A 22,599-nucleotide genomic window follows, 5' to 3' on the forward strand; every position below is an offset into this window, starting at 1 on the left:
CAAACCTGCAATCAACGGATTAAGGGCTGGGGTGGGCTTTTGCCCCATGCTTAAACGCCCTTCCCTTTCCCTCTTCCTTCCATTCTCTTCCATCTGGCAGAGGAGTCCGGCTCCCTAAATCTTCTTTTTGTTGGTTAGTTTCCATGGCAGTCATTGTCTGTGTGTGCGAGCGAGTCCGCCCCTCACCCTCTCCCCCTTCCAGAGCGGGCCCTCGCCGCGGGGGAGGCAGGCAAAGACTCCAGGGCTCTGGCCCATGCGCTCAGGCCTCCTGGAGCTCAGGGACCCCCGAGCTTCCGTGCATTCAGGGTGGGGCCCTCTGCAGCCCGGCCTGGCTTTATCCTGGTTCAGCGGCTGGAGGCAGCAGCCGTGGACTTGTCCGTTGTGGAGGAAGCCCCTCAGGACCCTGGGGCTCCAGCCGGCTCCTGGGAGGAGACTCCAAGCCAACCCCTGCGCCACCCTCTGCAGCCCCCTCCCCTGCTTTGTCTTTGGCAGATGATCACCTGATATCCTTTATTCCCAGGTCAGGTAAGTTCTATTTCAGTCTGTCTATGCAGAGTGTGGTGGTGGCATTCCTAGCGGCCCCTGCCGGGGAGCCAGGCAGTGGTGGTAACGGGAGGAGGGCTGCTCCGCCCAGACAGGCCAGCCGAGATGCGCAGAGGCGAGGGTCTCAAAGTGCCTTTCTTGTTCAGCTGGGCCTCTCTGGCTTTGAAGTTAAGGATTCCTTCCCAGCTGGTTTTAACCCAGATAATTACATTCAGAGATCAGCATTTAGGGCACAGACTGACTGACGTACACCCAACATCCAGGGCTTCTGGCTTCTGGTCTGAATTCAGTTCAACGTATTTGATATCAAGTGCTACAAATTGTTGTGCCTGGCTCCAAAGGAGCTGCATGAATGGCCCGCAATGGGGTTCTGCTTTTGAATGCTTACCATCTGGTGAAAAAGATAGAACACCTACACAGATGGTATATGGACTCCTTGAATCAGGTATGCTGGACTCCATACCCTAGTCTGGCTATGTGACCTTGGCCAAGTCACGTAGACCTTCAAGTCTCAGTATCCTCATCTGTAAAATGTGGATAATAATAGTGCCTACCTTATAGGCTAAATTACACACGCACACACAATCATAAAATTTAGGTCAGTTCATGACGTGTAATGATCACCATATGCTTGCTAACTATTATTTAAATTATAGAAAATGTGTAAAGAATTCAGCGTAGCCTTCTGAATACTGGTGAGGATGGTTATTATCATGCAAGGCAGTCATTAAGTGCTAACACGGTGGCACTTATAGAAAGTTCTATGGAAACACAGGAGAGCTTGCTCTCACCTGCAGGGATAGTGTGAAGCTCCTGGAGAAGGTGGCATTGAGACTGAGCACTGAAGAATGAATAGGATTTTGGCATGCAGCCAAACTGCTCTCAGGGCCTCTGTGTCCAGCAGAGAGCACTAAGCTGAGGTGTGGAGAAAGGAAAACAGAGGCCCTGAGAGCAGTTTGGCTGGGACCCAGGCACTGAGCCTGGCCAGAGGCTGGGCTGCACTTTGGGCTCCCCAGCAACTTGAGGACCAGGGCCAAGTTTGGGGTGTGACACTGTGAATACTGGAGTAACCTAGCTAGCATTGGGAGGAAGGGGACCCAGGCTGGGAGCCTGAGACCAGGGGGCAGGTCCTGGCTGGGCTCTCAGTTGAACTGGGTACTCTGAGGCCAACCTCTTCACCTGCTCTGGGTTTGTTACTCACCTATGAAATGGGAATATTGAAACTTGATATACCTAACAATTTTACTATCATTATTAACCATGGCATAGGTGTGTGCCATTGTAAATCAGTATGTAAAATGCAAAGTACTACTCTTCAAGATAAAGGAGAATTACATGTATCATCAGCTCAGCTCTGGGGGAAATGCAAAGGACTAAATCATTTAACAAGGAGGCTTATGAAAATCATCTAGTACAATGCCTGACTCATAGTGCTAGTTGAATGATCTCTCTCATAATTGATTGGTTGACTCATTCATTCATTCATTCCATGTTCGTTCAGTACCTACTGCAGGCTTGGTGATGGGAAAGGGGGTTGAATGAGACAGGCGTGTGTCCTGCTCTGAAATGCTTACAAACAGCTCGCGGAACTGGCAGCCTGAGGATGTCCCTGTGCCCCTTGGGCAGCTTCCATTCCCCTGGCCGCCTTCCGGCTTCTTACTGCTGGTAGACATTTATTTTTAGTTGATTTTAGGCTCCCAAGACACACCACCCCCATGGGTCTTCAGAACACCTCCTCTCTGCCCTCTACTGGCCGGGAGTTGTAAGGGCTTTGCAGTAAACAGCTCAATATTCATTACTCATAAATACCAAGCATTCCCTCTACCTTCCATCACCCCTGAGATGAACTGAAGTGCCTTAATATTTAAGAAGGAATGAATTTGTAATTAGCACCTTAACGTTATATCTGAGCCATTCCAGAGGTTTTCTATTTAAATGCAAATTGAACTTTCCCCGAAGGAAAGCTAGTAAGTGATGAAAATAGATAGTAGGAGAGGAGGAAGCAGGCAGGAGGAGGGAAGGGGAGCAGATGTGGAGTTGTTACAGTTGCCATGTTGTTGCTGCCTGTGGTCTACACTCCCCTCACCCAAAGATCAGGCTCAGGGAGCCAGAGGAGGGGCCTGGGTACCTAACCTGAGTCTCAATTTCCCCTGTCTGTTCAGGGGAAGGACAGGGGGTGGGGGGAGGGGTGGAATCTCCAAACCAGCAGCCATTTGGGTGGGCCCTTACTGGGCTGCTGGAGGTCATCTCAGCATCATGGTGGCCTAGAGAGGCTATGCACTTTGGCGTCAGCCAGACCGGAGTTTGAATCCAGGATCCTCTTCTGAGTAGCTGAGAGCTCGGGCAATTTCCCAATCTCTTGGTGCCTCCGTGCTTCCATAATGTAAGCAACTATTATTGCTTGTGCCTCTCAAGATTGCTGTAAAGATTATGGGACAAGCAGAAAAAAACGTGCCTGGTATACAGTAGGTGCCTAACAAATGTTAAGTTCCTTCCGTTGTCTCAAGATATTGCTGTACCGATTTAACCTGTCAAGGTAAGTAAGAAAAGAAAAAGGTGGTATCCCTCTTTCCCTTAAAATAACCCAGAGGAGGGGTCTGGGAACAGAAACGTTTTCTGTAAAGGGCCGGATAGTAAATATTTTGCACTTTGCGGGCCACATGCTCTCTCTCTGTTGCAGTGACTCCACTCCGTTGTCGGAGCGGGAAAGCAGCCCACAGGCAACACGTAAGTGAATGAGCGTGGCTGTGTTCCAATATAACTTTATTTAAAGACACTGAAATGTGAATTTCATACAATTTTCACCCATCACAAAATATTTTTCTTTAGATTCCCCCCCCCCAACATTTAAAAATGTAAAAACCGTTCTGAGATCACGAGCCCTAGGCAGCAGGCTGGGTTTGGCCAGCAAGTAATCGCTTGCTCACCCCTCCCCTGAGATAGGACAAGAAACCTTCACCTGGGATTTGGGTGGAGTCTGTACCAAGGAACCCCTCGGAGCGTAACTCCTGAGGCTAGGACCACAGGGGAGCGATGTCATCCAAGAAAGCAAATATCCCTTTCTGGGCCAGACTACCAAGGACCAAAGGACACACAGGATTCCTGATGGGAGCCTCTGCTGGGGTGCCAGCCATTAGGTCAGGGCTTGAGTACAGGTGTCCTTCTACTTCTTCCTAGTGATGTCCCGGGAAGAACTAATGGCCCCTGGGTGCTGAGCAGGCAGACACATTCTCCTGGTGACAAGCCCTCGTCCAGCACTGGGAGGAGGGGGAGTGTGAGCCTGAAAGAGATCGAGACTAGGAGCCTGAGGCCAGGGTTCCAGAAGGATGCTCAAGGGCTCAGACCCTGCTGCTCTCTCCTCAACCGGGAGCTCAGTGCGGGTTCCCTGAGCTCCTCAGCCCGCCCTGGGAGTGCCTGCTGATGAGGACGGGCAGGCCTTCCGATTCACCCCAGGCTTGGCCTGTTTCTCCCCTTTCCTGGGCGCTGCTCTCACGTCTGTTCTTAAACACGCACCCAGAGCGCACGTGCAGCTAGCCCGTCATGCCTCCCCGCCTCGTCTCCATCTCGAGCACAGAGGGAACACAGGTCACCGCACCAGATGGCAACCTCACTGCTGCAGCAGATTGCCGGCTCCCCGGGGGAGGGGGTTAACGCGGGGCACTGGATGATGCCTGTTCTCCGGGCCCCACCCCTCCTCTGTACCTTGCCTCTGCCCAGTCCCTTCTCCAGAACGTCTGAGGAGGAGGGTATGTGTGCGTGCACATGTATACACGTGTGTAGTACGCGTGTGTGCGTGCATGTGCAGTGAAGCACCAGAGAAGAAGGGGAAGGGGTGAGGAGAGATGCTGCCGGAGTGAAAGCCACTCTGTACCTCTGTAGCGGCCCTGACCACGGTGGACCGGCCCCTCTTCCCAGCTGCAGGGGGAGCAGGACCTGCCTCTCTGGCACAGAGCGGGGTGGGCTCTTGAGGTGGGGGTGCTTGAGGCATGGCGGCTCCCAGAAGGAGGCTGCTTTGCTTTAGAGGCTGCCCCAGGGCCTGGCTAGAAGGAAGAGGCCAGGGAGGGGCAGAGACCTCCGAGGGGCCTGTGCTCCCGTCCTGGCTTTCTAGTGTCATCTCACGAGGGTCCACCCTGTGGACCCCCAGCAGCCCCTTCCCTGCCCCGTGAAGGGGGCCATCCGGCTCAGACAAAATGTGGTGCGAGCAGGGGGGCAATGGCCAAATAGAAGCCCAGGAATGTTACTTATCAGGTGAGCAGTACCCATCTGGAAATGGGGGGAACCTCTAGGGATTGGCCCCTTTCTCTCCTGGGAGATGAGACAACAGCCTCACAGCGTGAGCTCCTGTCCTCCAGATGAGACAGTCTTGTCAGGATGAGGGACCCCAGCAGGAGGTAAGCAGGAGAGCCTTTTGTTTGGCCTTCTGTTGACAGAAGGCTTTACCTCCGGGTCTGCAGAGATCTATGGGACTGGGGGTGAGTCCCCGCCCTGCTCACTCAGAGCCTGTCAGAAGGAGAGCCAGCCCCCCTTACCTCCCCCGCCCCCAGCACACACACATGCGCCATCCATGACAGGCAGGCTGGCCCATCTGCCAATCAATTTTCCTTGCCGATTTCCTAGCTGGAGCAGCGGGGCTGGTGTGTAAATCATTCAGAGCCCTCTCCCAGCTCCGCCAGGACGTGGAGCTCTTTTTAATTAAGAAGAATGGAGGACGCTGCTGGCTCTAGAAATGGCGATAGTAGCTTACTAATGGGCATTTAAAGAGCCGTGCTGGAGTGGTGGTCTGCTGCTGCCTTCCCCAGCCCGCAGCCTCTGCTCCTCTACCCAGGCCCCCATGAAGAAGGTTCTGCTATCCTCTCCAAGAGAAGGGTTAATGTATAAGCCCCCCACACACCCCCCACCCCCACTCCCCTCCGCCACCAGGGCCCCAGCACCCAGCCGGTCTCCCGCCTGCTGATCTGGGACAAACTGGCTCAATTTTGCATTTAGGGGAAGGGGCAGAATCCGATGACTTGAGCCCTTCAGTCCTCCGCCTCCTGTCCTGGCAGCCTGGTTCCCCAGCAATGTCAGGACCCAATAGGAAGCGCAGTTAGGCTACCAGGTGGGTGGCCCAAGGCCCACAAGGAGCCAGCCCATCCGCACTCGCTGCAGCTGTTGGAAATGAGGGTGGTGGCAGCAACAGGGCCAGGCAAAGGCCCTCAGTGCGTCCCTTCTGGTGACTGGACCTTGGGTAGCTGGCAGTGCCTATGAGAGCCGATGGAGCTAGACTCCTGCGTTTGCGCCACCGGGGAAAATGCGAGGATGTCCATTCTGGAACCCACTGCTTGGTCACCTTGGTTAAATGACCCTTTCCCTCGGGCTTCCCACCCTGTATACCCCTAGGAGTAAAGAACATTCCAGCTGGGAGAGACCTCCAGCTTGTGGGTTCTTCCTCTTTTTCCCTTCTCGTTGTACACACCAGAATGGACACAACTGGTCCAGGGGCGCCCAGCCCAGTTATGACAACACGTGGCTGGAACAGAGATCTTCTGACTTTCGGGCCCGTGTCTTGCCTATTTCCAGTATCTCCTGGGGGAGGTGACACCACGGCCTCTCAGCTCACCTCATGCTGGTGTTTTCATTTTCTGATGCTCTTGGGCAGGAAGTTCTTCCTTGTTTATAACTCAGGCTTTATTCTAAGCCCCATTTCCTCGTACAGTCTCCTCAGTAAGCACAGGGAAGGGGCCACGGTCTCTCCAAAAAGGTCTGCTCGCTGCAGTCCCTCTCATCTCTATGCACCAAAGAGCACACCAGGGGGCAACTTCCCGACTCTTCCTTCCAAATCGTGCAGCTCCTGAATCTGAAAACCAAAATGACCTCTTCCCTGCACCCCACCATCCCATACCTGAGACTCACTTCCCAGCAGAGGCACCCCTTAACTGACAGCCACGAAGTCCCTCTAGGTCCCAGGCTGGTGCTCTGCCCTGGAGGAGGAGGGGGCAGGGCAGGTAGCTGAAGGCATGCGGCTAATTCAACTGTCTAGTCACGACTGTGGGGTCAGGAGGGGGCCGTTCCGCAGGACCCCAGACTGCCAACCCCAAGGATTATGCTTCTGACTGCTGACACCTGTGTCACACCGCCTCACTTCGAGTCCTCTGGATCTCTAAATCCTTCTTCTGGGCTCTGTTGGGACTGGGTGGGAGGAGGCCCCGATGAGGCTTTTCCATGCGGGGGAGGAATTTACCCCTCCCTGGATCTGCTCGGAGCCTCAGTCCTGCCTGGATGAGCCATCCTTACTTCTACCCCTTGCATGTCGCCACGTGTCTGCTGAGGAAGGAGAGGTGGTTCTCTACAGGAAGGGCACCAGCTGTTCTCCAGATCAGGATGCCATTTAGGCAGTGGAGGAGATTTCAGTGTGCTAAAAGGGAAGAAACCCTGCCCAAGACACAGGCCCAGACATGGTTGGGCATAGGAGAGCATGAACTCTGGTAAGGGGTCTACTTTGTGAAACGGGCACCTGCTGTTTGGGTTCACTGGCCTGTATGCACAGAAAGTCAGGGTGCAGGAGCTTGTCGTCACACAGGGAGGAACGGACTACCTCCTACAGGCCCAGGATCTATGCCTGGCATCTCGTTCCTCCCATAGCTCTAGAAAGTAGATTTTCTTATTCCCCATTTCCCAGATGAGGAACTGAGATTCAGGGATATAAGTGACTTACTCGTGGTCATACCACTATAGGGGTGGCAGAGCCAGGATTCAGGCCCAGTCTGTCTGATTCCAGAGTCCATCCACTTTCCCCCTACCCCCTGCTCTGTGAGGCACCGCAGAAAATGAACCACAGAGAGAAGGTGATCCCGGCCTGGGGGAGCTCCTAGTGTGTCTCATGGAATCCCACAGAAGGTGTCCAAGTGGTGCCCACTGAAGGGAGGTCAACTGTATTTCCAAGGAAGGAGAAGGAGCTGCTCCAGCTTCTAATAACCAAACAATTCCTCCTTCCCCATCCCCCCAAAACATGCCCTACACTCCGAATTCCACCAGCCCCTTGCGGCCCTTCATGGTTCCTCCATCCATGGGCTGCCATGCTGGGGCTCTGCTAGGGAACGGGGAAGAAACTGTCCTCCCACCCCGCCCTTGGCTTCCCCATGACCTACCCCAAGGTGGTGGCGCTAGGCCCCTGCTGAATACCTAATGAATTCAAACACTACGGTGCATTTTATTATATTTGAAATAGACCTTGGGGTGCCTGGGTGGCTCAGTCGGTTAAATGTCCACTCTTGATTTTGGGTAAGATGATGATCTCAGGGTCACGGGTCAGGCCCCACGTCGGGCTCTGCACTCAGTGTGGAGTCTGCTGCTCCCTCTCCTTCTGTTCCTGCCCTCTTCGGTTCTCTCTTGCTCTCTCTCAAATAAATAAATAAATCTTAAAAAAAAATAAAATAAAATAGACCTTAAAAAACCCAAGGTGCGACTTCAGAAAAAAAATACCGAGTGACTTTTTCTAGAGCTGAGCACCCCCTTAACAAGGTTGATGCAGCAATATCACAGTGAGAAAGACACCACAGTACCAAAGAAAGGCTTTACTGTTAGATGCTTTCATCAACTTTCTTTCCCCCACTTCCTCACCGTCCCCGTGCCACCTTGTAACCAAGGCAGAAAGTCAAACACTTTTTCAGAGAGAAGAGAAACCCAGGCCCCATGTAATGCAAGGTCTCAGAGCAAGAAGGGTTTAGGTTTGACAGGAGGAAGAAGGTCCTGACAGGGAAAGTGGCCTCACTCCAGAGCGGGGTGGTGAGGCATCCAAGGGGTCCCCAGACTCCCTGCCTCTGCTTGGCACGCCTTCAGGCCCCAGCGTGGTGCACTCTGCCCAGGCATGGAAACCGCCTGTGACTCAGGGAATCTTAAGTGGCGGTTGCTAGGTTACAAGTTTCCTCAATGTGCACTTCAGTGTAAGGATTAAAGGATGTCACCTGGCTGAGAGGAAGAGCCGTGGGGGAAGGAGAGAAGCCAGTACTTCAGAACAAGCAATTAGACCATGGCCTGAAAGGCATCCGGCTCTTCGTACTTTTCCAAGGGTCTGAGTCCCTAGATCTCGTGGTCCTCACAGAGGGTAGTGCTTGCAAAAGAGAAGTGTTAGGCTAGAATGGGGCCTCTTCTGCAGCTGGATTCCAGTCCTTTCCCAGCGATGCTGCCCAGCACACAGTCTGGCAATGGGGAGAGAGCAGTCGCTGGAACCCTTCTGGGGGCCTGGGCTCCTTCCTTCACTGTAACTGGACAAAAAGCCGGAAGCCAGGTGTGAGTGGAAAAGCTTGGTGTCCTTAATAATACACAATCTTTTGTTTGTGATTTAACTGTTAAAGTGGGAGAGTGTTGGATTTGGAATTCACAAACCAGACCTGCCCTGGTCCTGGCCCTCGAGTGGCCATAAGTCCATTACTTTATCTCAGGAAGGCTCAGATTCCCCATCTGTGAAAATGCAGACTGATACCTGCCCAGGGCCACCTTTCCCAGGGTTGTTTCAAAAATTGTAAGAAAATGGATGCGTAAGGGCTTACGTTAGCTGGATGAGTTTTGCAAACACAAAGTAGTATGGAACTCTGCTGCCCCGGCTGGGGTGGGTGGGGGCACAAGGAGCCTTGCCTCACTGCTCTGGAAAAAGGCTCAGTAGGCAAGGGGTGCCTGGGGGGCACAGTGGGTTAAGCGTCTGACTCTTGATTTCTGCTCAGGTCATGATCTTGGCTCAGATCATGGTGTCGGCTTAGGTCATGATCTCAGAGTTGTGAGATGGAGCCCCAACTCGGGCTCCACGCTCAGTGGGGAGTCAGCTGGAGTTTCTCTTTCCCTCCCCCTGCTCCTGCTCTCTCCCCACCCCTCTTTAAAATAAATAAATACATTTTTTTTGGTTTTGTTTTTTAAAGGCTCAGTGGGTAAAAGAGACTGAAGACCCACCCCAACAAGCCCCTTTGAGGAAGGCCTATTGCTTTCAGTCTTCCTGATCACCCTGCCCTGGTTTTGTGAAGACAGCTCAAGTTCAGGGTTGAGTCTATTCCTTAGTCCCCCGGGGGGAGATTGTGATCCCTAGGACAGAAGAGAAATGTTTGGTGTTTCCTGTAAAACACCATTAATTCAGACCACATTCTCTTGGAATTTATGAGTTCTTACTGAAGAGAGAAAACAGAACACAACCTTCCTCTGATGGTTCTAGAGGTGCTTACTTTGTAAATACAGAGAATTCAAACTAAAAGAAACAGTGGAATTTCTAAGCCAAGAACTCAAGATACTAAGATGGGCCTGTTGTGAGTCGTGACTTCTGTTTCTCACAGGAAGTCCTTTCTGAGCAAGGGGCAAAATGTCTGTTTGTTCTCAGTCTCCCTTTCTCTGCAAGTTGGTGACAATAGTTGGTAGTAATGGTATTAATAGCGATTTACCAGGCCCTTGCTCTGTGTCGGAAACGGAATTGAGCCTTTTACAAACAGTATTTCATTTAATCTTCACAAAAATCTACAAGGATCCATCCATACCATGGAATACTATGGGTACTTCTATCAGAAATAAAAAGGAATGAACTATTGACACACATACGACAACCTGGCTGAATCTCCACGGAATTATGCCCAGAGGGGTGTGGGTAGTCAATCCCAAAAGGTTACACACTATACCATTCTACTCATATAACATTCTTGAAATGACAAAATTATAGAGATGGAGAATAGTTTAATAGTCGCCAGGGGCTGGAGAGAAAGGGGTGGGAGGGAAGTAGGTGTGGGTATAAAAGGCAACAGGAAGAATCCTAGTGGTGGAAATGTTCTATACCTTTACTGATCACTTTCCATAGCGTGGCTGTGATATTATTGTACTATAAGTTTTGCAAGATGTTACCATCGAGGGAAACTGGGTAAAGGGTGTTATTTCCTACTGTTGCCTGTAAATCTCCAACTTATCTCCAAATAAAAAGATAAATTAAAATAATATAAGGAAATTGGGTCTCAGAGTAGTTAAATAATTTCAGAGCCAGAATTCAAACCCAGATCTATCAGACTCTCAAGCCTGAGTGTTTCAAGACTTGACTGTTTTCAAGGGAACCAAGAAGAAGGGGGACTCCACAGGCCTTGCAGTCCTTCAGGCCAGGTGGCCCACTGGTGTCATGTCCCCTTTGTTAAAAGGGGACTGCTATCCCGAAAAGGCTATGAGAATGTGGCTTGAGAAAACTATTTGGCAAGCCCTGTGGGTTGGTGTTGAGGGCCAACATTGAATAACCAGGTTTCCGCATCTCAAGGTGTGTGAAGAAGGGACTGAAGTGTTCGTCTGTCTACATTGGTGTCCACATGTCTGTGCGTTTGTCAGTTACTCCGTTTCCGGGTGGGAGAGGGTAGGGTGATGTGTAAGTCATGCAGAGGTGTGCGGGTCAGCGGACACGCTATGTTTGGGTGCACGTGTGTCAGGTCTGCGCGTGTCACACCCACGGAACTTGTTTCTATTAGGTTAAACCATTTGATCATACCTCCCCCAAAGCAAAGCTGACTATTGAGCCAGCCTGTCACGAACTGGGTCTGTGTACTGTAGATAAACTGGGTAATTGGACTCTCCGCCTCCTCATCCAAAACAAACACTCACAAACCGCCCACCCCCACTTTGGAGGGAGTCTGGTCCCTGTCATCTGGGTTCCTGGCTCCAGGGCCCCGCCTCCTCTGACCCTGTAGACAAGGTGAGCGGCTCCCGCGGGGCCCTTTCCCTCCCCCGCGGGCGGGCGCTGCCAGCGCTTATGTAAAGAGGTCATGGCCTGCTCCGCCGCGGGGCGCACGCGGCCTCCCGCACAGGTGTGGCGGCTGCGGGTGGGGAGGTGCGCGGAGCAGCCGGGCCGGCCTCCTCCCCGCGGGCGGCTCCGCTTCCCCTTCGCGCTGCTCGTCCCTTCTCCTCGCCTGCATGTGTGACGGCGGCGTGCGGGCTGGGGAAGGACAGCGCGCCCTCTCCCCGGCTCCCCGCCGCCCCGGCGGGGGTGGGGGGCTCCCCGCTCCCGGCTGATGCGCGGTCTGCGCCTGGCCACCGCGCTCCTCGGGCCTGGCTGTGTACGTGGCTTGGGGGCGGGGGCGGGAGGGCGCGGGCAGGGGGGCGGCGGAGCCCGGAGGTGTTAACTCCTCGCTCCGCCGGGAGGCCCCCAGCCCTGCGCGCGCTCCGCGGGCTTCGGAGCCGCCAGCCCGGAGGGGAGGGTGGGGCGGGGGTGGGGGGAGACACATTGCTGCGGGGCGCGATGCCGCCGCGGGGTGGCGCCCTCGGCCGCCGCGCCTTTCCTTTAAAGTTGGCAAGACCTGGGAGCCGGGAGCCCGGCCGGCCGGCCGCGCGAGGAGGCGAGGGCGCCGGGCCGCGACCGCCCTTGATTCACCCCGTTCCTCCCGCAGGGCCAGGCGCGGACGCCGCCGGACCGTGCAGTCTGGAGGGACTGTGAAGCGCTGGCCGGCGTCGGGGCCCTTGCCCGGGGTCGGGCGGGAGCCGGCGGACGGGAGCCAGATGGAGGCGGCGAGAGGGGGCACCGAGTAGCGGGCGGCTCCCCGGGCTCGCACCTCCCGCGGCGCCCTGGCGCTCCGCGGGCACGGGGGTGCGGCGGGCGGGGCCCCCGGGGCTGCCATGGAGGTGCGTAACGTCAAGGACTTCCAGTGGAAGCGCCTGGCGCCGCTGCCCAGCCGCCGGGTCTACTGCTCCCTGCTGGAGAGCGGGGGGCAGGTCTATGCCATCGGGGGATGTGACGACAACGGGATCCCCATGGACTGCTTTGAGGTCTACTCCCCCGAGGCCGACCAGTGGACCGCCCTGCCCCCCCTGCCCACAGCCCGGGCCGGGGTGGCCGCCATCGCCCTGGGGAAGCGGATCATGGTGATCGGGGGTGTGGGCGCCAGTCAGCTGCCCCTGAAGGTCGTGGAGATGTACAACATCGATGAGGGCAAGTGGAAGAAGAGGAGCGTGCTGCGCGAGGCCGCCATGGGCATTTCTGTCACGGCCAAAGGCGAGTGGGGCCAGGGCTGAGGGAGGGCAGAGAGACGGGAGTGGGGGTTCACGGGGAGAGGGATGGAAACCAACACTGAATGGGGGGTCCACTCTCACAGGCCTGATCCCATTTGATCCCTACAATAGACACTGAAACTGAAGACCCACTGGCCTTATTTTACAGATGGGAAAACAGACACAGCAGGTGAGGTGTCTAGTAATTCCATATGATACCAGAACTCCACTCCCCCAGGCTCCTCCCAGCAAGCTGGGTGGGCCTGGCCAGAGGGGAGAGCTGAAGGTTTAGGGCCATGTCTCCGCAGACCCCTTCATTCAGCAGAATGACGGAGCCTCCCACCCACCCACAACACCTCATCCCCTGACATCTGCCTTTTAGGTACCACCACCTCTAGACACATATTTGGCATCCTGGGGACGTTCCCTGCCTCCTTGTACCATCCCCAGGCCCCACTGGTGGGGCTTTGAGGCCTGACTCCAGGGCCTTTCCCGCCACCCTCAACCTCCCCCTCTGCCTCCTAATCTCAGAGATGCTAAGGAATGGAGACTAGAAAGTTCCTGAGGGTGGTGCTCCTGCAGCACCTTGCCCAGGTTTACAGGTCTCGGGGCAAGCATGTGCTGACCACACGGTTATTTGATCTTCAGTTCACTTTCTCAAAGCCCCTTATTTCTTTCTCACTGGGCCTGGTACAGCCCAGAGCACAGAGGGGGCTCCAAAAGCTCTTCTGCTGAAACACAAAGGGTTTTATGGGAAATGGTCCAACAGGAACTAGAAGATCCCAAGTGCAGCTCAGACAGCCCTGGTGGGATACAACCCTCCCTCCATCTCTGGCAAAACCATCCCATTTACCTGTTGGGTCTACCGTAGATCAGACCACCAGTATTTCTTGAGCACCTGCTGTGTCCCTGCAGTTCTAGGTCCCAGGGAGAAAGGACAGAGGCAGAAGACCTGGCCTCTACTTTCAGAAGTCCGGGTCTGACCAATGAAGGCGACCAGTGAGAAACTCTAACCCAGAATCCCTCAGGGCAGTGGCCAGTGGGGCTTCCACGAACTCTGGGTAGGAAGGACAGGAGACCCAGAGGCCTGTGGAGGGGTGGGGGGAAGAGAGGGAAAGGGTATTCACTGGTCTCCAGGCCTCAATAAATGTTGCTGGGAGATTAAGAACTAACATTTATTGAGTCCTTACTATAGGTGCTTTATATATTTTAGCCCCTCTGATCTTCACAACCTGTGTGATGAGGTAAGTGCTATCCTCATTTTAGAGGGATGCCATGTGGGGCCCGAAGAGGTTAAATACCTTGCCCAAGGTCACACAGCTAGTGAGTGATGATGGAGTCTGTGCTCTTCACTGGGGCACTGAATGAATGGGTTCAGCAGTTAGTCTGATAAGCTTTCATAGGCTTGTGTGGCAGGCACTGAAGCAGATGCTGGGGCCACAGACAAACAAACTCAGGCACCCAGGCGACCGTGAAGGGATGAGTAGGAGCTGGCCCAGGAGTCGTGGTGTGGTGTGGACCGAGGGTTCTCAGCTGGAGGTGTGCCTCGGGTGACACAGGGATGGGAGAGGCAGAGTTCGTGTAAGGGAAATCCTCCCAGTATTAGGAGGCCCAATCTCCTGACCTGAGGCTATGGTTGGGATTTTTTTTGTTCCTTTTTCAGTAAGACTAGGGGTAGTACTCAATAGGAGGAAATAGTACTCATCCCTGTAATTCCCTCGAAGAATAAAAGCCTCTTAGAGCCAGAAGCGGTGAAGACTGGCTACTGGGAGATGGAATCCCAGGCAGGGGTGGGTCCCTGGGAAGGAGAGTGGCTTGTGGGGTGGGGGGATAAGGGAAGCTGTGTCTCTGGTGGTAGGCTGCAGGAGGTACTGGGGCGAGGCCCCGGGAAACACGGGAAACACGGATGACTTGCTCACCCTCTCTGCTACAGTGTCTCAAGGAGGTGCCTTCAGCCTAGAGCTGAAGGCTACCTGCAGCCAAGAGCAACAGGAAATGAGAGAGGATTCGCTTCTTCTCTCAGAATGCCCAGCTTACGGCCCTGGCGGCGTTCCTTAAAGGGGCTAGTCTTCTGTCCTTCAAAGTCTCATCCTCATTCACCCCTAACCCTATCCCATCTAGTGCAGGATGCCTTCTGGAGCCCACAAGCCTCCCAGTGTGTGAAGGGGGATGGCATTCACCCCCATGGGGCTGGCAAACAGAGAAAACCAGCAGCAGGCCAGTGTCCCACAAGGCCAACGACAGCAGGGCTGACCTCATTTCCAAAGGCTCCTGCTGGGTCTGGAGAGTTCCGATCTAAGAGTGCCTAAGCAACAGTCCACTACTGGAGGGCATCGGAGGAATACCCCCTCCTCTTTGGCATCCCCTCTAGCTTCCTACGCAGGAGGAACGTGGAGAGGTCAACACCTGCCAAGGGTTGTCCGGGCCTCCGCCCCAGTCTACCCCGTGCGAGGCTCAGCCAAGGGCTGGACACCAGGGAAGACTAAGGCATACAGGCCTGACATGGCTTCAGGAAGACCCAGGCTCAACCCGGCAGGGACTTGTCGTGGTTCCATTAACCTCACTCTAGCACAGCAGTGGTTGGGAACCTGGCCTGGACTTGGTGCCGGTGTTCGAGGGGTTAATGGAGCCCGGCCTGGTAGGTGATTACTGATGGGCCTGTCTCAGGGTGTTCACGAGCTGAGCCAGGGGGTGTGTGTGGCCTTTCTCCTTAGATTACCGAGTGTACGCGGCAGGCGGGATGGGCCTAGACCTCCGTCCGCACAACCACCTCCAACACTATGACATGCTCAAGGATATGTGGGTGTCACTAGCACCCATGCCCACCCCGAGATATGCTGCCACCTCCTTCCTCCAAGGCTCCAAGATCTATGTGCTGGGTAAGGACAAGTTATCGGTCCCACATCTCTCTCTCCTTCCCTCCCCGGGGCCCGTTCCCACGGGAAGCAGTGTGTGAGTGCTGAGCATCTCCTCGGTACTAGGGGGTAACCATGATGCCCCACCCCTCAGGGAGCCCCCTCTATGGTTGGGTAATAGTCAGAAGGGGAAATCCAGCCCCTTGCCCTCAGGTACTTACATGGCCCCCCCTCCTCCACCCCTCCAACCCCATCCTGGCTCCTAGGGGGACGACAGTCCAAGTATGCAGTCAATGCCTTTGAGGTCTTTGACATCGAGACTCGCTCTTGGACCAAGTTCCCCAACATTCCCTGCAAGCGGGCCTTCTCCAGCTTTGTGACCCTGGATGACCGCCTCTACAGCCTGGGGGGCCTGAGGCAGGGTCGGCTCTACCGGCAGCCCAAGTTCCTCCGGACCATGGACGTGTTCGACATGGAACAGGGTGAGCAGGGCACTGGCCTCTAGCTGCCCACCACCCCTCTGGCTGACTCCCCCCCACCACTTTCTCCCCGATCCCATCCAGCCTCCCAGGGCTGCTGACCCAGTGGCATGAGCCTTTCAGAGGTCTGGATAGCCCTCACCATTCCGGGCTACTGTTGGGCTCGCTTTCTTCCATCTGGACAGGGCTTCTCTCGGCCGGCTGGTTGCTTGTCTCCAAGCCTTTCCCGTCTATTTTCTTGTCTTAACAACATCCTGGCAGGGCCAGGGGAGGGAGGGCTTTTCCTGCTTTTTACCGATGCAGACACAGAAGGATCCTGACCGCCCCCATGCCTGCTGCCTCTAGTTAGCCTTCTCTCCAGCTCAGAGCCCACGAGAACGGAGGTAGAACGGGGTGATTCGTTGCAGGGGATTACGGTTCCTTGGACTATAGCAAGCCTGGGGGCGGGGAGAGGGGAGAGGCCACAGAGCTGTCATTTCAAACAGCAGGAGGCATAGTTTATGCCCTGAGCACGAAGGGTGGATGGAATGGACTTCTGTCTCAGGTGTGAGCTCAGGGGACTCAGTGTGTATTTGGTGGGGGAGGTCAGCATCTAATTCTCTCTAAATTTATCCTGCCACGATCTGTGGCCCGTAGGGGGCTGGCTGAAGATGGAACGCTCGTTCTTCCTCAAGAAGCGGCGGGCAGACTTTGTGGCCGGCTCTCTGAGCGGACGGGTCATAGTCGCTGGAGGACTCGGTGAGGATGGCGCTTCCAGGCTGTTACTGCGGGTGGGGAGCTTGGTGGACACTTGGCAGTCTGCATGAGCAGGAGAAGGTCCTGGCTGCTTGCATACTGCCTACCTACCCCTTTATCCCAAATAATTCAAAACACTCCCTCCCATGTATCCACAAACGGGCCCCCATGTGCTCTTTCCGTCCTCATACACAGGGGAAACAGAGGCCAAGAGAGCATGCAGGACATTCTGCTCGCCGTGGAATGCAGGCTTGCTTGAGCACAGCTCCCTGGGGCCCTATCCAGGAACACTGGAAACAAAAGTGTAGCAGGGATTAGCCTGGTCCTCTTTCTCTGGCCAGCTCTACTCCCTGGATACCCAGCTCCATCTTGGAATAGGAAAGCAATCTGGTTAGACAAATTTTTGTAATGGATTCAGGATTTGCTGGGTTCCTCCTGGCAGAGAGTAGTGGTGTTTTGAAGGCAGGACCCCAGCTTCAACAGGGCAGGGATACATGGGCAGCAGGGCTTCTAGGCACCCAGAGTTCACTCAGTGTGGACAGACTCCCACTTCACCCGAGTATGAAAGGAGCTCAATGTGAGCCAGACCTTGGGGACAACTTTTGAGTAAAAGGCAAAAGAGAGGCAGCAGCAGTATCTTGAAACTTCTGGTAAAAGCAGAGGGTGGAGGAGATGAAAAGAGGGAGAGAAGGCAAGCGGGGCGAAGTGGCTGTTTGACAAGAGCCAAGGCCCAGGGTAGGGAGGGAGCCGTTCTGCAGCCCAGGGACTAAAGTCCCTTGGCTTCTGCTTGTGGGTTCCAGAGGGAGCCAGGGAGGTGGCGGCACTGTGGGGCATGGATCAGTGGCTGGGCTCCTTTGTAAGGTCCGGTTCCCTTGGCACTTTCAGGGAACCAACCCACGGTCCTGGAGACGGCAGAGGCGTTCCACCCAGGGAAGAACAAGTGGGAGGTCCTCCCCACCATGCCCACACCCCGCTGTGCCTGCTCCAGCGTTGTCATCAAGAACTGCCTCCTGGCTGTAGGGGGCGTCAACCAGGGTCTGAGCAATGCGGTGGAAGCACTGTGTGTCTCCGACTGCTAGCTGTCCCTGGGCCCAGCACCTTTGCCCCGGACCAGATCGCTCCACTCTTGGGCAGTTTGGGTGACTCCCCAGGATGCTGGGTCCTGTCAGCAGCTAGTGGGGTCAGGCCCTGGGGCTCTGAGGGACCTCCCTCCACCTCCAAACCGTACCAATCCCAGGAAACCGCAAGAAGACGCGCTGACTCCGCCAGCCTCCAGCTGGAGCCCAGCAGAGCTCTGAAGAGACTCCTCCCTTAGTGCTCAGGCAGAGGAAGGCCCAGGAGTACCTGCTACCTCCCCTTCTGGTGAGCTCTGCACCGGCCTCCGGGGTAGGAGGTGGGTAGGGCAGAAGACAGCGGCCACCATTATGAGTCTGGGGAAGATTGGGATGGAAAATGGCGAAGGGCTGCAAGGAGTCCCAAACCCCTCTTCTCTCCCGTGGTCCCCATCCCTCCCCCATTTGGTGGTCAACCGCGGGCCTGCCCTAGCCCTCGTCTGCTCAGCGAGAACTGGCCTTGGAACAGGGGCCGCTGGGTTGGAAGGGAAGTCAGGTTCAAATGGACCGGTCCAGGTTCTGCTTCCCCGCTCCTCTCCGCACTCGCTTTGTCCTTCTGCCACCCCTCCCTGGCTCTTTTGTCCCCGGCGGCCCCGGAGAGTTTCTGTGCAAAACCTCACGTACACTGTGGCATCAAAGTCCACAAAGGCTGGGTTCGCGGAACTTGGGTTAACAGGAGCAGCACAACGATTAAAATCTATATTCCTATCCTGTCGGGCAGCTGGTACAGGGGCGGGGTGGACGGGTGTCTTGGTGGGTAGAGGGTACACCAGGAAATGGTCCCTCCGACAGCCTCAGACCAAACAGGGCCCCAGGCGACCGGCTGTCCTTGGCTGTTCCCACTGAGGAGGCTCCATCTCCAAACCACCCCCGCCGTGTCACCTCGCTCCCAGTACAGCCACATCTCCGCCTTCTCTTCAGCGTGGAGACTCCGCTTCCAGGGTAGGAGAGGGTGTGCTCGTAGGCTGACATCTCCACGTCTGGCCTCAGTTCACTCGGCTCAAGTTCACTCCTGTCTTACCCCAAGTTGAAAGGGGATTGCTCATGGACTTAAAGACTTGAAGCTTGTAGAGCACCTCTTTCTTCTTCTTCTTCTTTCTTCTTCTTCTTCTTCTCCTTCTTCCTTCTCCTTCTTCCTTCTCCTTCTTCCTTCTCCTCCTCCTCCTCCCTCCTCCCTCCTCCCTCCTCCTTCTTCTTCTTCCTTCTTCCTTTTTCCTTCTTCTTCCTTCTTCCTTCTCCTTCCTTCTTCCTTCTTCCTTCTCCTTCCTTCTTCCTTCTTCTTCCTTCTTCTTCTTCCTCTTTGTTCCTCTTTCTCTTCCTCCTCTTCCCCCCCTTCCCCTCCTTCTTCTCCTCATTCTCCTCCTCCTCCTCCTCCAAGATTTTATTGATTTGAGAGCGACAACAAGCGGTGGGGAGGGGCAGAGTGAGAGAAGCAGGCTCCCCGCCCTGAGCAGGGAGCCCGACGTGGGGCTCCATCCCAGGACCCTGGGACCATGACCTGAGCCGAAGGCAGAGGCTTAACCGACAGAGCCACCCAGGCGCCCCTAGAGCACCTCTTTCTGATTCCCAGTTATTTTTAAAAGCTCTGTCAGCACTGGGGATACAAAGAAAAACCTGCCTTGGGAGGGGTTGCAGGGTAGTCAGACAGCACTTACTGCCTGACGGTGTTAATTCGTTCTCGAGAAGCAGGAACAGAGAAGAAACGGCTGTCCATGTCTCAGGGCTCAGGGGGAGCCTCCTGGAGGATCCCCTGGGCCTTCAGGACAAGGGAACCTGGGTCTTCTGGAGCTGGAGGATGGGTGCTGCCCCCTGCTGGCCCAGCCTGGCCTTCCCACCCAGGCTAGAGGCGGCTTGTGGCTGCGGGTGCCCCCTGGTGAGCAGACTGCAGGGGAGGCTTTCCTATTGCTTCTGGACACCCGGATTTTGGGTCTGTTAGTTGCTGAAGTAACTGTTAGAAGAAGGTGCTGGAAGAGCTACAGATCCTCTGAGGGATGGATCAGCATGTTTGGGAAGTCCAGCCCTGGTCTGGCCCCCCAACCCTTCCTCTTCCATTTCTTCACTGTCCCCTTCCACCCTCCCTGAGAAAGGTGTTTACAAGCAGGGGTCCCTCCAGCCTTTCCAAGAGAGGCCAAAGCTGTGTGTGTGTGTGTGTGTGTGTGTGTGTTGGAGGAGGAGGCTTTCCAAGCACACAAAAGGGTAGCAGATCCGTGGATGGGACTGAAGCATTTTGAAATGGTCAGAACTTCAGGGGTACAGTCAGCCTGAAAAAGGACCTCCCCATTATGAGACTGGGGGACTGCCACCAGAGCCCCTGGGGGCCACCAAGAGCTGGAGCTGGTGTCTGCTGAGGACTTACCTCTTAGAGGTCCATTCTGGGAAAGACTTTGGGGGCACCTCGCTGAGCTAGGGAAACAGGGAATTGTCAGCGGTAAGCCACATGGTCTGTACCTCATGGTGCCATGGAGGCCACTCAGGATCTGGGGTGAGATGGCCTGGCTCCAGGCCCTGCTCCCGCCCTCCACCCCCACCCCCAAAGGCTTTCATGTCACAGGCCCTCTCTGGAAATGTCCCTCCCCTCCTCTTTCTCATCTTCATCTTCCAATCTGTAGAACAAGAGCAAGGATCATGCCATCTGAAGGTGCCAAAGCCCTCACTTCATCGGAAGACTGGACACCCGAGGTGACACCTCGAGTTGTAAGTTTTCTAGGCAGTTCAGAGAGAAGTCTTGTTTCCCCCCGGCCTCCCTCCACACTCCACATTGCTGGAGTGAGGACCTCCAGGCTGGCTGCTGGTGGCCTGGCCTACCTGGGCCCTAGCTGGGCCTTCCAGACTCCTCCTCTGGGGTCGACCTTGCAGGGGGAGGTGTGTGGCTGCGCCCTCACGGCGAGGGACTCCTAAGGCCCTACTCACTGTCTCCAGAAGGTGGCCCACCCTGCCCTCCTTATCTGGAGGATGAGAAGGGGATTTGGGGGCACTCTCCCTCCCACTCAACAGAAAGGGAGGCCTGGTCCTAACGCAGCTCACATCCTTAAAAGCAAACATTTGTAAGGGAATAGTAATGTGCAAATCCCTTGCCCAGGCTCCCCTATCCAGATCCAGCGTCTCCATCTATGGGAGAAGGGGACTTGACTGGAGCCACCCTTCCAGATGGGTCTCTGTTCACCTCAGACTTCCACATCCAACACCTGTGGGAAGCAGGCTCAGCCCTGGTGACAAACGAACAGCCCACCTTCGTTCTTCTCACCCACATCGCCCTCAGGCTGGCCCCTCCCCGATTCCCATGGCCACCACCTGGGTTCGCACCCTCATCCTCCTTCCTGCCACATGACGGCCTCCCCACAATGCTACCCCCCCAGCCCTGTCCTCCAGCCCCCCCTTTCGCATCGCTGTTAGGGCTCCTGCGCTGGGGAAATCTTTCTCATCTCCGAATCCAACTGTCCTTGCAGAGCTTAGCATCCCCAGCAGCTCGCCCTACCCTTCAGGTGATTCCCAGCCTCAGTCTGGGCCTCTGAGGCCCTTGGCACAGGTCCCGCCTCCCCGCCTCCCCTCCTTGCCTCTGCCCAGGGTTCCTGCCCCTTGTGTACCTGGTGAATGCAGCCAGCGCCCCCACACATCACCCCCAGACACTAAACTTTGTAGGTTCTCCTTGGGACCATGACAGTGCCATTCGCCCTTGGAGGCTCAGAGCATCACAGAGGGCTGGGCACGCAGTGTCTAAATGTGTAACAAATAACTGATGGAATAAATGTGTAGCAAACAACTGAGTTGAATGAAGCCAGAAATCAAGGAGCCAAGAGACAGCAGTAACATTGAGAGTAACCTTTACAATGGCCCCTCTTCCTCGGCTTCCGTCTACAGCCTGTGGCTGGCACAAAGCATCAGATTCAGGAAATCAGCAGTATTTCAAATCCCCTCGCTTAGGGATCGGGTCCCGTCTCCCTTTGCAGCAGGCTCTGACGGGAGTTGTAGATCAGGATCGGGCTTCTCATAAGCTGTGGGGGACAAGCCAGCCTATTAATCCGGGCTTGTGATAACAACCCCCAGCACCAGATTGTGCTGGTGTCATTCGGGGCCAAGAGAAATGCTGGCTCCTGCCTTCCCTTACCAAGGGTCAGGAGCTGGTGACCGGCTCAAGAATGTGCTTTGTTTGGGGTTTACATTCCAGGAGCAGCTTGGGAGGCCAAGGGCTCAGGTTGCCAGTGGGAGCCAGACACGGGGTAGGGAGGTGGCACCGGGCAGACCTTCCCCCCTCCTCCCTCCCGGGCACACCTCCTAGCCCCGCCCTGCCTGGTCCTCTCCGGACCACCCTCACAAGGGCCGGGGTGGGGTGGGGGCGGCTGTGGACGCAGGGCCAGGAGGAAGAACACACTCAGCCCCTTCAAGGGAGCGGCATTTAAGTGGAGTATGGAGTACTAAGCTCTGAGCCACCACCATAAGTGCCCCGCTGCTGAGGAGCCTTTAACAGTGTACAAAGAGCTTCTGTGTTCAGGGTCTCTTTTGACCAATTACAAACTGAGATGTAGGGAAACTGAATCATCTGCCCCAGGTCACGTGGCCAACTGGGGAGAGAGCCAGGTGTAGAACCCCATCCTCTGACTGCCTTTCTGGGGCTCATGTACCCCTTGCCTCATGGACATCGACAGCCTCTGTACCCCAGGATCCAACCTAACCAAGGCCCTGACTTCACAGGGTTAGTGAAGGATCAATAAAATAGTGGATGTGAAAGAGTTGACCCTGTAAAAATGAGGACTTATTTTTATTTTTTTAAAAAGATTTTATTTAATTATTTGACAGAGAGTATAAGCAGGGGGAGCAGCAGAGGCAGAGGGAGAAGCAGGCTCCCCGCTGAGCAGGGAGCCCAGTGTGGGGCTCGATCCCAGGACCCTGGGATCATGATCTGAGCTGAAG

General features: G+C 55.3%; 1 protein-coding gene across 4 annotated transcripts; it reads left to right on the top strand.

Annotated features, from left to right (window-relative positions):
• Positions 1-290: 290 nt before the first annotated feature.
• KLHDC8A (kelch domain containing 8A) lies at positions 291-22,237 on the top strand. 4 transcript variants are annotated; one of them, XR_003523155.2, is made up of 7 exons: positions 12,139-12,514; positions 15,225-15,389; positions 15,632-15,847; positions 16,481-16,582; positions 17,465-17,941; positions 20,301-20,385; positions 20,771-22,237. XR_003523155.2 is itself a non-coding variant. In XM_027612408.2 (6 exons), exons 2-6 carry the CDS (start codon positions 12,139-12,141, stop codon positions 17,656-17,658), a joined length of 1,053 nt encoding a protein of 350 aa, XP_027468209.1. In that variant the 5' UTR covers positions 291-525; positions 11,913-12,138; the 3' UTR covers positions 17,659-18,391. The 4 variants fall into 4 exon arrangements, 3 of the variants coding, with proteins under 3 accessions (XP_027468209.1, XP_027468210.1, XP_027468208.1); XM_027612408.2 differs by lacking the exons at positions 20,301-20,385; positions 20,771-22,237 and adding an exon at positions 291-525 and having other exon boundaries at positions 11,913-12,514; positions 17,465-18,391; XM_027612409.2 differs by lacking the exons at positions 20,301-20,385; positions 20,771-22,237 and adding an exon at positions 11,457-11,582 and having other exon boundaries at positions 11,913-12,514; positions 17,465-18,391.
• The last annotated feature ends 362 nt before the right edge of the window (positions 22,238-22,599 follow it).

The sequence above is a fragment of the Zalophus californianus genome, chromosome 10, assembly GCF_009762305.2.
Source record: "Zalophus californianus isolate mZalCal1 chromosome 10, mZalCal1.pri.v2, whole genome shotgun sequence".
NCBI lineage: Eukaryota > Metazoa > Chordata > Mammalia > Carnivora > Otariidae > Zalophus > Zalophus californianus.